Source organism: Cyprinus carpio, chromosome A4 (genome assembly GCF_018340385.1).
Source record: "Cyprinus carpio isolate SPL01 chromosome A4, ASM1834038v1, whole genome shotgun sequence".
In the NCBI taxonomy this organism is placed as follows: domain Eukaryota; kingdom Metazoa; phylum Chordata; class Actinopteri; order Cypriniformes; family Cyprinidae; genus Cyprinus; species Cyprinus carpio.
Genome location: NC_056575.1, coordinates 1,136,845 through 1,148,756, shown reverse-complemented (window position 1 = coordinate 1,148,756; position 11,912 = coordinate 1,136,845). Strand labels below are relative to the sequence as shown.

At 31.0% G+C, this 11,912-nt stretch overlaps 1 protein-coding gene across 1 annotated transcript in view; it reads left to right on the top strand.

The window, feature by feature from the left end:
* The first annotated feature begins 262 nt into the window (after positions 1-262).
* Positions 263-11,912, top strand: part of LOC109044976 (glutamate receptor ionotropic, kainate 2) — a 47,202-nt gene continuing 35,552 nt past the window's right edge. Inside the window, 2 exon segments of the mRNA XM_042737402.1 lie at positions 263-696; positions 10,505-10,672. Of these exon segments, the coding sequence (XP_042593336.1) occupies positions 549-696; positions 10,505-10,672 (316 nt within the window). The 5' untranslated portion in view covers positions 263-548.

Here is an 11,912-nt window from a genome sequence, read left to right as displayed (position 1 = left end):
TGAGTTCATGGCGTCTTTCTAGTGACACCTCGTGAAAAATAGATTGCTGAGGTCATGTGATGATCAATAAATAAAGTGGAAGATGAAAAACAGAGCGGTGTGTCTCTGTCCATGGTGCTGAATCACAGCTGCGACCTGCGCAATCTGCATGGTACCTCACACCAACAACATACCACTGGATTACCATGGTACACCACCAATCAAATCACCATGGTAACGTGCCCCGAACAGCCCTATGACTTCTTGTGGGCACTTTTGTTCAGCGCAGCGGTATTCTGGGTCAGCCAGACGCGTTCGATCAGGTGCGTGACGCGCTCGTCTGAATGAACGCGCCCCCGCCTGCGCGCGCGCAGACTCCCAGTCTCCGTGAGATGCCCGTTAGATTCGGTGCGGCAGTGCAGTACCGCCGCTCATGCGCGGATTTCCCGCTCGTCTCCACGCGCACACACACGGATCCGTGAACCGGAGAGTCGCGCGCGGACCGCGGACGGTCATGCCGTGATGGTGTCACGCGCACGGACGCGTCAGCCGTGTTTGTGAAGCCGGGGATGATGATGATGATGAGGATGATGATGATGATGATGGGGGTGGTGGTGAGGAGCGGAGCTGTCCTCCGGTTACCGGGGCTCGTGATCAGACTGACGGCGCTGATGTTCGTCGCCGGTTCGAGCGGGATGCCGCACGTGCTCAGATTCGGTGAGAGCTGATCGATTATTTATCGAGTCACCGCGATTGATTCATTCATGTGTGTGATGCATCACTTGTGTGTGTGTGTGTGTGTGTGTGATATCACAGTCTCTGCCATCAGGCCTCGCGGAATCACATCTGTGTGAAGATCAATAATCAGCAGGTTTGATGTTGTCAAACACATCTTAACAAACACAAATACTTCACAACATTACCAAAACTACTAGTCACAGATGGATATAGTGTCCATTTTGAGATCACTGACACTTTATTTAGTGTTAGTCATGTCGAAAATCCAGATTTGTTGTGATTTCTTTTGTTACTTTTGTTATTTTTTGAACATACAAAGTCATGCACAGTGTTTTGGTTAAGAGCTTTTTTCATGGCATGCACATGGCAAGTACATTCAAAATGTGTATTGCAAGAATTCTGTGATAATTTATATAACAACACAGTAACGATTTATGCAATAATTACTTTAAAGTAAAAGTATTAGAAATTTTATTTGCATTTCATTTTAATAAATAACAATTAGAATTTCAGTGTATTTAAATAAATTTAAGAAAGATACAAATTATATTTATTTAAAATAAATAATATGATAAATAAAAAATACATTAAATTAGCATTGTTTTACCATAATACAGTAATAATTTATACAAAAATAACTTCATAATATGCATTTAAATATAATAATAAATAGAAATTAAAAATGCATGTAAATACATTTTAAAATAAATAAAAAACATAAATAATAAATGTAAGATGTAAATATATAATAAATAATAATTATACAGTTAATTACCATTAAATACAACAACACATTGTACAACAATGCCTTTAAAATAAAATTATTAGAAATTAAAATAGCATTTAAACGTAATAGTAGATAACTAGAAATAAAATCTGCATTTAAATAAATAAATAAAAAGTACAAATTAAATTTGCATTTAAAATAATGAATGTAAGATTTAAATCAATATTATATGTTATAAGTAAAAAGAAATAGAAAATTAATTTATTATTTAATTAAATTATTTAAAAATTATAATTTAAATTAAATTCGCAATTTAGATGGAAACCAGCAAATGACACAAATATACAAAATTAAAAACTGCTCTGTAATCCCAAAGATGTAAGGACAAAAGTATATTTTTAATGCAAAAATCAGCTTCATGGCTAGTAAAGTCTTGACATATACAGACAGAGATGACAAGAACTACTGGCAAAAACTCCACTTTTTTTACTCTGTAGAGTGTGTATATGAAAAAATATGATTACACTGTTCATGCATTGTGTTCATTTAGAGCAAAACGGTGTGGAAAACATGCCTTGATTGTTTCAAACTAGATTTAGACTGTTTTCATGACACTCAAAACACTGTGTTATGTGTGTGTGTCTGTATGTGTGTGGGTGGGTGTGTCTGTGTGTGTAAGTGTGTGTGTGTGTGTGTGTGTGTGTGTGTGTGTTTAAGAGTCCATGCGCGTCCACTCCGCTGTGAGCCTCTATGGAAACACAGATCCGCTGTGGAGCGAACCTCTGTGAATGTGAACAGCATCTTTGTTCATCCATCAGCCTCATATATGCATCAGACGACACTCGTTTACTGACAGATCCCTCGTTCACTCAGGCTTCAGATTCAAGTCAGCACTGATCACTCATTACTCACTTAACTGATGCTTTTATCGTGGAGCTTATTACAAATGAAGGAGCTGGAGGAGTGAGTTAAAGCTTTACACCAGGTGACTGAATCTTGATATGCATGCATGTATATTGATATGCAATCATACATTTTTTCAACAAATATTTATTTGTTTTTACATTTATTTAAATATTTTTATCACTCATTATTTATTATTATAAATGCAAATTTAATTGCTAATATTTTAATTTTTAAGTTACTGTATAAAGTTATTACTGTATTTTATTTTGTATTTATTTATTTATTTTTGCATGCACATGGCATGTAGATTCTAAATCTTTATTGGAAGAATGAAAATTAGAAATTAAATCTGCATTTGAATAATAAATGTATTATTACATATAATAATTATATGTAATTAAAGATTAAATATACTTTAAAATAAATAATAAATATAAGCTAGAAATCAATAATTAAAAAAGTAAAAAATAATTAGACATTAAAATTGGCGTTTAAGTAAATAATAAATGTAATTAAAAATTAAATTAATATTTACTGTACGTTCAAAATATTTACTTTTGCATTTTGCATTTAAATAAATGTGTAAGATTTATTAAATATAATAAGTAAAAATAATTTTAAATTAAATTAGCATTTAATTAAATAATACATAAAAATAATGTGGCAAGTGGATTCCAAATGTTTATTGCAATAAGGAAAATACAGTAATAATTGATACAATAACTTAAAAATAAAAATATAAGACATTAAAATTGCATTGGAATTAAATGATAAATAATGAGATATATGCATTTAAATAAATTTAAAAACAAATAAAAATATTAAAAATTTAATTTGCATTTAAATTATAAATATAAGATTTAAATCCATAGTAAATGGAATAATTAAAAAAACAATATTAGAAATTAAACGAGCATTTAATTATATGCATTGTGTTTGTATCAGAGGAGGGTTTGTGATCATTTAAATGTCAAGTTTTCATATTAATTTTCAGTTACGTTTTTAGTCGCTTTGTTATGTGTTTTTATAATTTGTATTATTTTTTTTAGGTTTGATTTATTTCAGTCTTATTATTTTTTTCCACTTAGTAAATTTAATGCTTCAACTTTCAAATTTTTCTAATTGTATTTTTTAATCTAACATTTCTATTTTATTTCAGCTTAATTTCAAATAACTAAAATGGTTTAAATAGTTTTAGTTAACGATATTAACCCTGTATTATTTATTTAAACAAATATTCAAATATTATTAACTTTCACAGATTTACTCAGACTGCATTATTTTACATTCATTATATTATATTATATTATATTATATTATATTATATTATATTATATTATATAAATAATTAAATATGTCAACATTATTAATTCTCTAAGCAATAAAATAAACCACCTGGGTCATTTATTTTTATTTTTTTTCATAATTTTAATAATTTTATTATATATGATTGCAAGTAAAAAAAAACTGCATTAAGCTGACACTTTAAATGACATGAAGAAAACAGAATTGATTCATCAATTGCAGTTATTTTTGTACGACTGCTGGTTCTTAGCACTCGTCTCGTGTGGTTTTATTGATGTGTTTCATTGCAGTTTGGCATTTATTGTCATCACATGTCAAATCAAGTCAGTTTTGTGTGTGCAATGCATGGTGACGCTGTAAAACAAGCAGAATCTCCTGTAGATCTTCAGGTGTGTTGATGAAGATGAGATCAAACATGTGATAAAACAGACTTCAACGGGAACAAAGCGACTCAAAGCTCCGTGTCAAACGGCAGAAACAGCACGACTATTTTCTCTGGCAGCAAATTGCACCTTTCACAGTTTAAAAATACAAGCAGAGCTTTCAAGAACAAAGCAGAAATCCATGAGCTATTAGCATGCGCTGCACACAGAGTCAGAGAGATGGATTGAGCCGCTGTTTCCAACACACACACATATATAATTATTTTTTAAATGAATACATTTTATATATATTAAATAAAATATTACATTAAATACTATCACAAAATATTTACAAATAAATATAAATTAATATATATATATATATTACACAATACTAATCATAATGTGATTTGTTTTACAATTATAAATTACATAATTTCACAAATAAGATATTATATAAATTTGATCATTTTTATTAAATCTCATAAATTAGTATAAATGTAAATTATAACTTGTATGTAAACTATATAATACTAAAGATAAATTATAAAATAAAAATATATTTAGTAACATACAAATTAGATATTATTATATAAATTACATGAAATTGTATTAAATTATTTCTTATATTTATAAACATAAAATATATAATACTAATCAATTATATAGTTGATTTTACAAGAAATTATATAGTAAAAATATAGTTATTAATATAAAAAAATTACATATATATATATATATATATATATATATATATATATATATATATATATATATATATATATATATATATATATATATAATACAATTGATAAATATATATGAAATAAATTACAATTAATTAATTAGATTAGATTTTATATTTTATGTTTATTAATAATTAATCTGTTTTTTATAAATTATTTATGTCCAGGGTAAATCAAGGGCCCATCTATGTTGAATGTCAAGTTTGACTGTCATAAAAAAATAGATAAATAAATGAAAATCGCATGATTTCTGCTCTGACTCCTCATGAAGACGATATATTTCCACACACTGAACGTTTTCAGAACAGAGATGATGAGACACACACACACACACAAAAACAAACATTTACAAACTATTTACATTAAAAATATTTACAGCAATAATTAGAATAGTAAGTTAAGATTTATGTATTTGAATTGCATATAAAAAATAATTTAATGTGGTGCATATTTGTCAGTCATACATAAAACAGGTCAGATTTCAGCACTCAGAAATTGTGGCATGGTTTATTATTATTATATGCATCTATTTTAATATATTTAAATAATCATATTTTTTAAAATGCATTTATTCAAATGGCTTAGAATTAGCATAAATCTCTTCATTGTGAAAACAATTACATTTATTCAGTTCAAAAGTATGAATATTGTTCAAATGCGACTAGCTGTGGGACAAGCAATTTCCGATGAGTTATAATGCATGAGATTGAAATAAAAGCATCACAAACATCTCAGCAGTTTCTCCTCGACAGTCTTGAGATGAAAGCTGTTCTCGGCTCTTTCTGGAGTCTGATTGTGTGTCAGTGTTCGGCTGATCTGAGGAGTAAGTGCAGATGAAACGCCACTGTAATATCCTCTGAAAACTGATCTGAGAGCTGCTGCTTTGTGCCGCTTCCCCTGAGCAAAGACTTGACATTTTACCTTTGCAGGAGGATAAAATCTCCAGCTCACGGCACGACGAGGCTGTTTTTAGCAGCACAAAGACTGAAGTAGGATAACAGCTTTATCATAATTACACAGATAGAGAGAGAGAGACTAAATTCAGCTGGAAAATGTCCGTACAGTAGATAGTGTTTCTGCAGTGAGTTTATCCTCCTGAGAACTAAAGTTTGGAGAAGTCTCTTCTGCTCATCAAAGCTCCATTTATTTGATTAAAAATACAATAAAAACAGTTAAAATTGTTACATTTTATTGCAGTTTAAAAAAGCTGTTTTCTATGTGAATATGTGTTAAACTGTAATTTATTTCTGTGATGTGCAGCTGTATTTTCAGCATCATTACTCCAGTCTTCAGTGTCACATGATCTTCAGAAATCATTCTAATATGATGATCTGCTGCTCAAGAAACATTTCTGATTATTATCAATGTTGAAATCAGTTGAGCTGATGAATATTTTTGTGGAAACTGTGATGCATTTTATTTAAAAGTTTGAGGTAAGCAAGAAATTAACACCTTTATTAATCAAAGCTACATTAAATTGCTCAAAAGTGTCAGTAAAGACATTTATAATGTTACAGATGATTTCTATTTTAAATAAATGCTGTTCTTTTGAACTTTCTATTCATCTGTGAATCCTGAAAAATACAATGCCTCACTGTTTCCACAAAAATATTCATCAGCGCAACTGTTTTCAACATTGATAATAATCAGAAATGTTTCTTGAGCAGCAAATCATCATATTAGAATGATTTCTGAAGATCATGTGACACTGAAGACTGGAGTAATGATGCTGAAAATACAGCTGCACATCACAGAAATAAATTACAGTTTAACACACATTCACATAGAAAACAGCTTTTTTAAACTCCAATAAAATGTAACAATTTTAACTGTTTTTATTGTATTTTTAGGGTTAGGATAATATTTCACAATTTCTACTGTTTTCATTTTTTTTTATCAAATAAATGCAGCTTTGGTGAGCAAAAGAGACTTCTTTTAGAAACATTAAAACCTGAGTGTCTTCTAGTGTTTCAGCAGTTCAAACTTGCTTTTGTTGTGATTGTAAAGTGTGTTTGTGCATCTTTATTTTCAATCAGTGGTACTTGATTTGATATGTTGTGATTTAATTAAGAAAATTCTGACATTTATACGTGTACAGATGCTTTTTGAGTTGCAGTGTGACTCTAAATGTCTTTCAGATTGACACACACACATACACACACACACAGGTATATAAGTGTGTGTGTGTTCTCTGTGGGTTGATTAAGAGGTATTTCAGTGTGAACAGCAGAAGCGGGTCACCATCTGTTTCCTGCTGGTGTCACTTTCAGTCACACAGAGATGTAATGAGAGAGAAACACTGGTGACACTGAAAACCAGTGAAAGATCATACATGAGATCTTTAAACGCTCACTGGATCACCTCTGTGTTTTATCCACTACACTTGTGGCAGCAAATGGCTTTCTGTATGAGCGAGTCATTGATTCATTCAAAAACATGGATTCATTCAGAACTGAATCAAATCAAAGGTCTCAGTATGAGCTGCAAGGTTTCTCAATGATCTGAGCTCATTTCACAGCTCTGTTCTCTCACCGCATGATGACTAGTGCATCTTTTGGGTCTGTTTTTGTGTCTAAGAGCAATAATTGAGATGTTAAAGTGTTTACTCAGCGACTCTAATCGCGGTGTGTGTCTGTAACCTGTCATTAGCACATTCACATGGATCTGTTTGCAGTCTCACGTTCACACATTAACACTTCTTATTCACCAGGAACGTATAATGATCCTCTCAGAGCACAAGCGGGCTTTGTGTCGCACTCATCCTCGTGCTTTTCATTATGAATTTTTTGTGAGTTAATGCACAAGCTCCGGGCGGAGGCCGATAAAGAGACAGATAGCAGGTATTCCCATGATGGCGAATCTCTGTATCTCACTTGCATAATTCATTTCTTCAATAATTCACACCCTCGTGGATGATCTGAGTCCATTATCCACACACACACAGTGATTTAGTCAGATGTGACATGCATTACTTAGAATGGGATGTTTTATGCAGTTTATTTCATGTATTTGGGCTATTTTGCATTCATTTAGCAGATGCTTTAATCCAATGTGAAGGATTTTTTTTATATATATATTCAATAAAAAGCAAAATAGAAATAAAATTTTTACTATTTGTAAATTTTAAAAAATCTAATCTAATAAAAATGCTAATATTTGTAAGTAAAAATAAAAACAAATAAATATGTAAATCTTTGTAAATTAAAATCTAATATCTAAATATAGCTGCAAGCAGTGATAATGGGCCCAAGCCCTGGTATCATCAGAAAAACAGTGCACATGCATTTACAATAACCTTCTGTTTGTTGAGTCACAGCAATGAAAGGGTTACTCTAGAATATCACACACACACAAAGAGAGGTGTTTAAAACTTTTAAAGATCTATAAACATTTGTAAAATAATTCTATAAAACTATATTGCCAGTACAATACACATCAACTGATTCTATGTATTTATTTGTCATTCTAATGGATGGAAACGGACAGGAGAAAGATCAGGCTTAAAAGATTTATTATGCTATGATCCGTCTAGTGGACAACCTTAGTATTACAGCCTTTATCTGTCAGCTGAAACGTTTGATAGTTTTTAATTTGTTGTTATTATCCAGAGCATCAAAAATTCATGAAACTAAGCATGTTTCCTCACAATTACTTGTTCTACATTCAGTTCAATCAAATTCAAGTTTATTTGTATAGCGCTTTTTGAGATACAGATCGTTGCAAAGCAACTTTACAGAAAATGACATTTCTACAATATTTAGTAGTAGCTTATCAGTGTGTAAAATGTGTAAAAGTTTTTAGTAATTTGGACGATGCACTTTAAAGATGGACTATAAGACAATTTCTGTTTCCTTTTTTGCCATTGTTTTAATAAATCACCATGGCAACACTATTTGAGACGACCAAAAACCGTTCGCAGTTTAGGTCCCTCAGTGTTTTGGCAAGATGTAGACAAAGTTTGGTGTAAATCTTATGACAGCATTTGGAGGAGTATAAAGAAGAATATTATTAGTGTTTGAGACGTTAAACACCATTTAAGATATCAGTAATGTGTTTAGTCATTATTTTGATGAAGCAAATTGCATAAGAATAAAAGGCTTATTTCAAAGCACTTTGAAAACAACACACACTTTGACTCCTAATAGTTACATTACAGTATGTCATCAAACTGCTGATGTTTGATTAAAATCCACATTGACCGAGGTTGGTGGCAATCGGATGAAAACCCTAGGAGGAGTACATCACAATCCAGAGCATGCGTTTTTCAAACAATCCACAATAGCTGACTTCCTGTTGGGTGAAGTTAATGACATGCAGTGCGAAAGCTGTTCAGCCTGATGAGATCTATTTGTGTATTTTGGTGACAGTAGGTCAACATTAGAAAATATAAATCAACAATGTTAATATGTGTAAATGCATTTATTTAGTCATTTAGCAGATGCTTTTATCCAATGGAATGGAATAGACAGTAAAATGGGAATTGCTGCAATGCAAATGTCTTGAAATGTTCAGAAACAAACCAAAAAGTATGAGTGGCTGCAGAGATGGAGGAGAATGAAAGTACGGGTGAAGATGGATCTTCTCTCCTCAATCGCCCTGACGTATCTCTCGCTCTGTGTGTGTGTGTGTGTGTGTGTGTGCTGCTTCATGTCTCTTTAGCTCCTGTCAGCTCTTCTGCAGTCATTTCCTCAGGCTGCAGTAACAGACTCTTCAGCTCCTGCTGCAGATTCCAGATGCTGGACATTTGAGCATCTACTGTACAAATCTTTACATAAAGAGGCTACAAACTGGACACAAATCATATAAAGACTGCATCCAATGATTTAAATCATCCAACATCGTCTGCTGAACTGACATTCAGTTCATTGTATAAAATATAGCAAATTATTAATTTATTTGAATGACCAAAAGCATAAAATTATGCATTTGCTTTAATATTTTGCATGCAACTGATACTGCATGGTTTTCTTCTTAACAAAAAAATTAATAAAAACCCTAACCCTAACATTTTGCCTGAGACTCTCTACATGTTTTTCCTTTAATAAAGTAGGACAATATATATATATTATTAAAAATTATTAAATGTATATGGTTATTTTTACATTTATTTATGTTTTCTGCATACTGATGTAAAATAATGAAAACACATATCAGGCTTTTAAAATCTATTTAGACATTTTATAAAAAATTCATTTAGAAAATGTAAAATAAAGTGAATGTAAAATAAAATGATATTAAACTTATTTTTTTATTCATATTTTGATTCAGTTTTTATTTTACTATTTTCCATTTTAAATTTAAAGTTTTAAGTAACTTTGTCACTTTTTAAATTTTATATATTTTAAAATCATTATTATTTAAATTTTGGTTTTAGTTATTTTAGTATCAACTTTAAATTAAAATGATAAAAGTTGAAAGCTGAAATAAAAAAGTTTTCTATGTTTTCAGTTAAAGTTAATTTTTTTTTAAATGGTTTCAGTTGTAGTTTTAGTTAACTCTAATAACAGAGATGATGTGGAGATGCTGTAAAATATATTGGTGTCAGTGAAAGCGAATTCCGCTCCAGATGTTTAACTGAAGCTGCGCTGCACGGGGAGTTTCCTCGTTAATTTGATGTTTTGGATCCAGATGTTGTGTGAGTTCACTGTCTGATGTCGGTGTGTGTATGTGATTGCATGTGTATGTGTGTGCGTGCGTGCGTGCATGTGTGATGAAACTGAATCCCGTCTGTCTGTCTGCAGGTGGGATTTTTGAGTCGATAGAGAGCGGCCCGTCCGGACCAGAGGAGCTGGCCTTTAAATTTGCACTGAACACCATCAACAGGAACCGAACGCTTCTGCCTAACACCACGCTCACCTACGACATCCAGAGAATCAACGTCTTCGACAGCTTCGAGGCCTCCAGGAAAGGTGAGAGAGCTGCAAAAACACACCAGCGTTTGACCTCCAACGCATTTAAACCTTCATGGTTTTATGTTTTTCATGTAACCAGCAATTAAGAATGTAAATATTTGTAAACACAAACCAAGGCGGCAAATATTTTTTGTAAAAATAATAAGATGTATGTATTTGTTTGTGAATATAAATAATGTAATTTTTTTTTTTTTGAATCAAAAAAATTAAGAAATTTGCAAATAAAAAATTATGTAAATTTCAAAATATAAATGAAGAATGCAAATATTCATAAGTAATATTAAAAATGTAAATATTTACAAACTATAAAAATTCATAAATACAATTAAAGAATGTAAATGTATCAAAATATAAATCAAGAATGCAAATATTTGTAGGTGAGTGAACAGACTTCAAACAGACAAGTGTGTTCCTCTCAGCTCAAGCACGTTTAAACGTTTATGTACTTTTCTCAAAACCGTCTCTTTTTTTTTCCTACGCTGCCCTATTTTCCTGTGCTTTGTCATTTCAAGCCCAAAGCTTCAGCACCGGCCTAATTTGTAATTTTAATGACCCTTTTTTCTCAGGCTGCTTTCAGACGCGACGGTTACGCTGGAATGGAAAGTGAAATTGGGCTCAATTTGGAGATATAACATGTGAGGTGCTTCTGCTGTCAGAGAACATGCTATTTAAGCACAGAAAACAGATGCACATGATTCCAATGCGTGCATTAGTGACCTCCACTGCTGTGGAAAAGCTGCTTTTACCAAAAATTACATGAAAGGAAGGGAGAAACGTGCCTACAGTTATCATTCATACAGTATGCTGGATTAAATTGTCATCATGTTGATCCAAAGCCAAATACAACATGAGAGGATGGTGATTTATACTGCCGAGCTACAAAGCATACAAATATATATATATATATATATATATATATATATATATAATATATATATATATCTATATATATATATATATTTGTAAACAAAAATAAGTTTAAATATTTGTCAATAAAAACAAAAATGTAAATATTTGTAAACAAAAATCAAGAATGTAAATATTTTGTAAATTAAAAAAGTAGATAAAATAAAAAATGTATATTCAAAGATAAATACCAAAAATATAAACTTTTTTATATTAAAAAATGAAAATTAATATTTATAAATAAAAATCAAGAATGTAAATCTTTGATACAATACATGAAAATAAACAATATAAATGTGTGAATAAAATCACTGTCAAAGTTTGTACATAA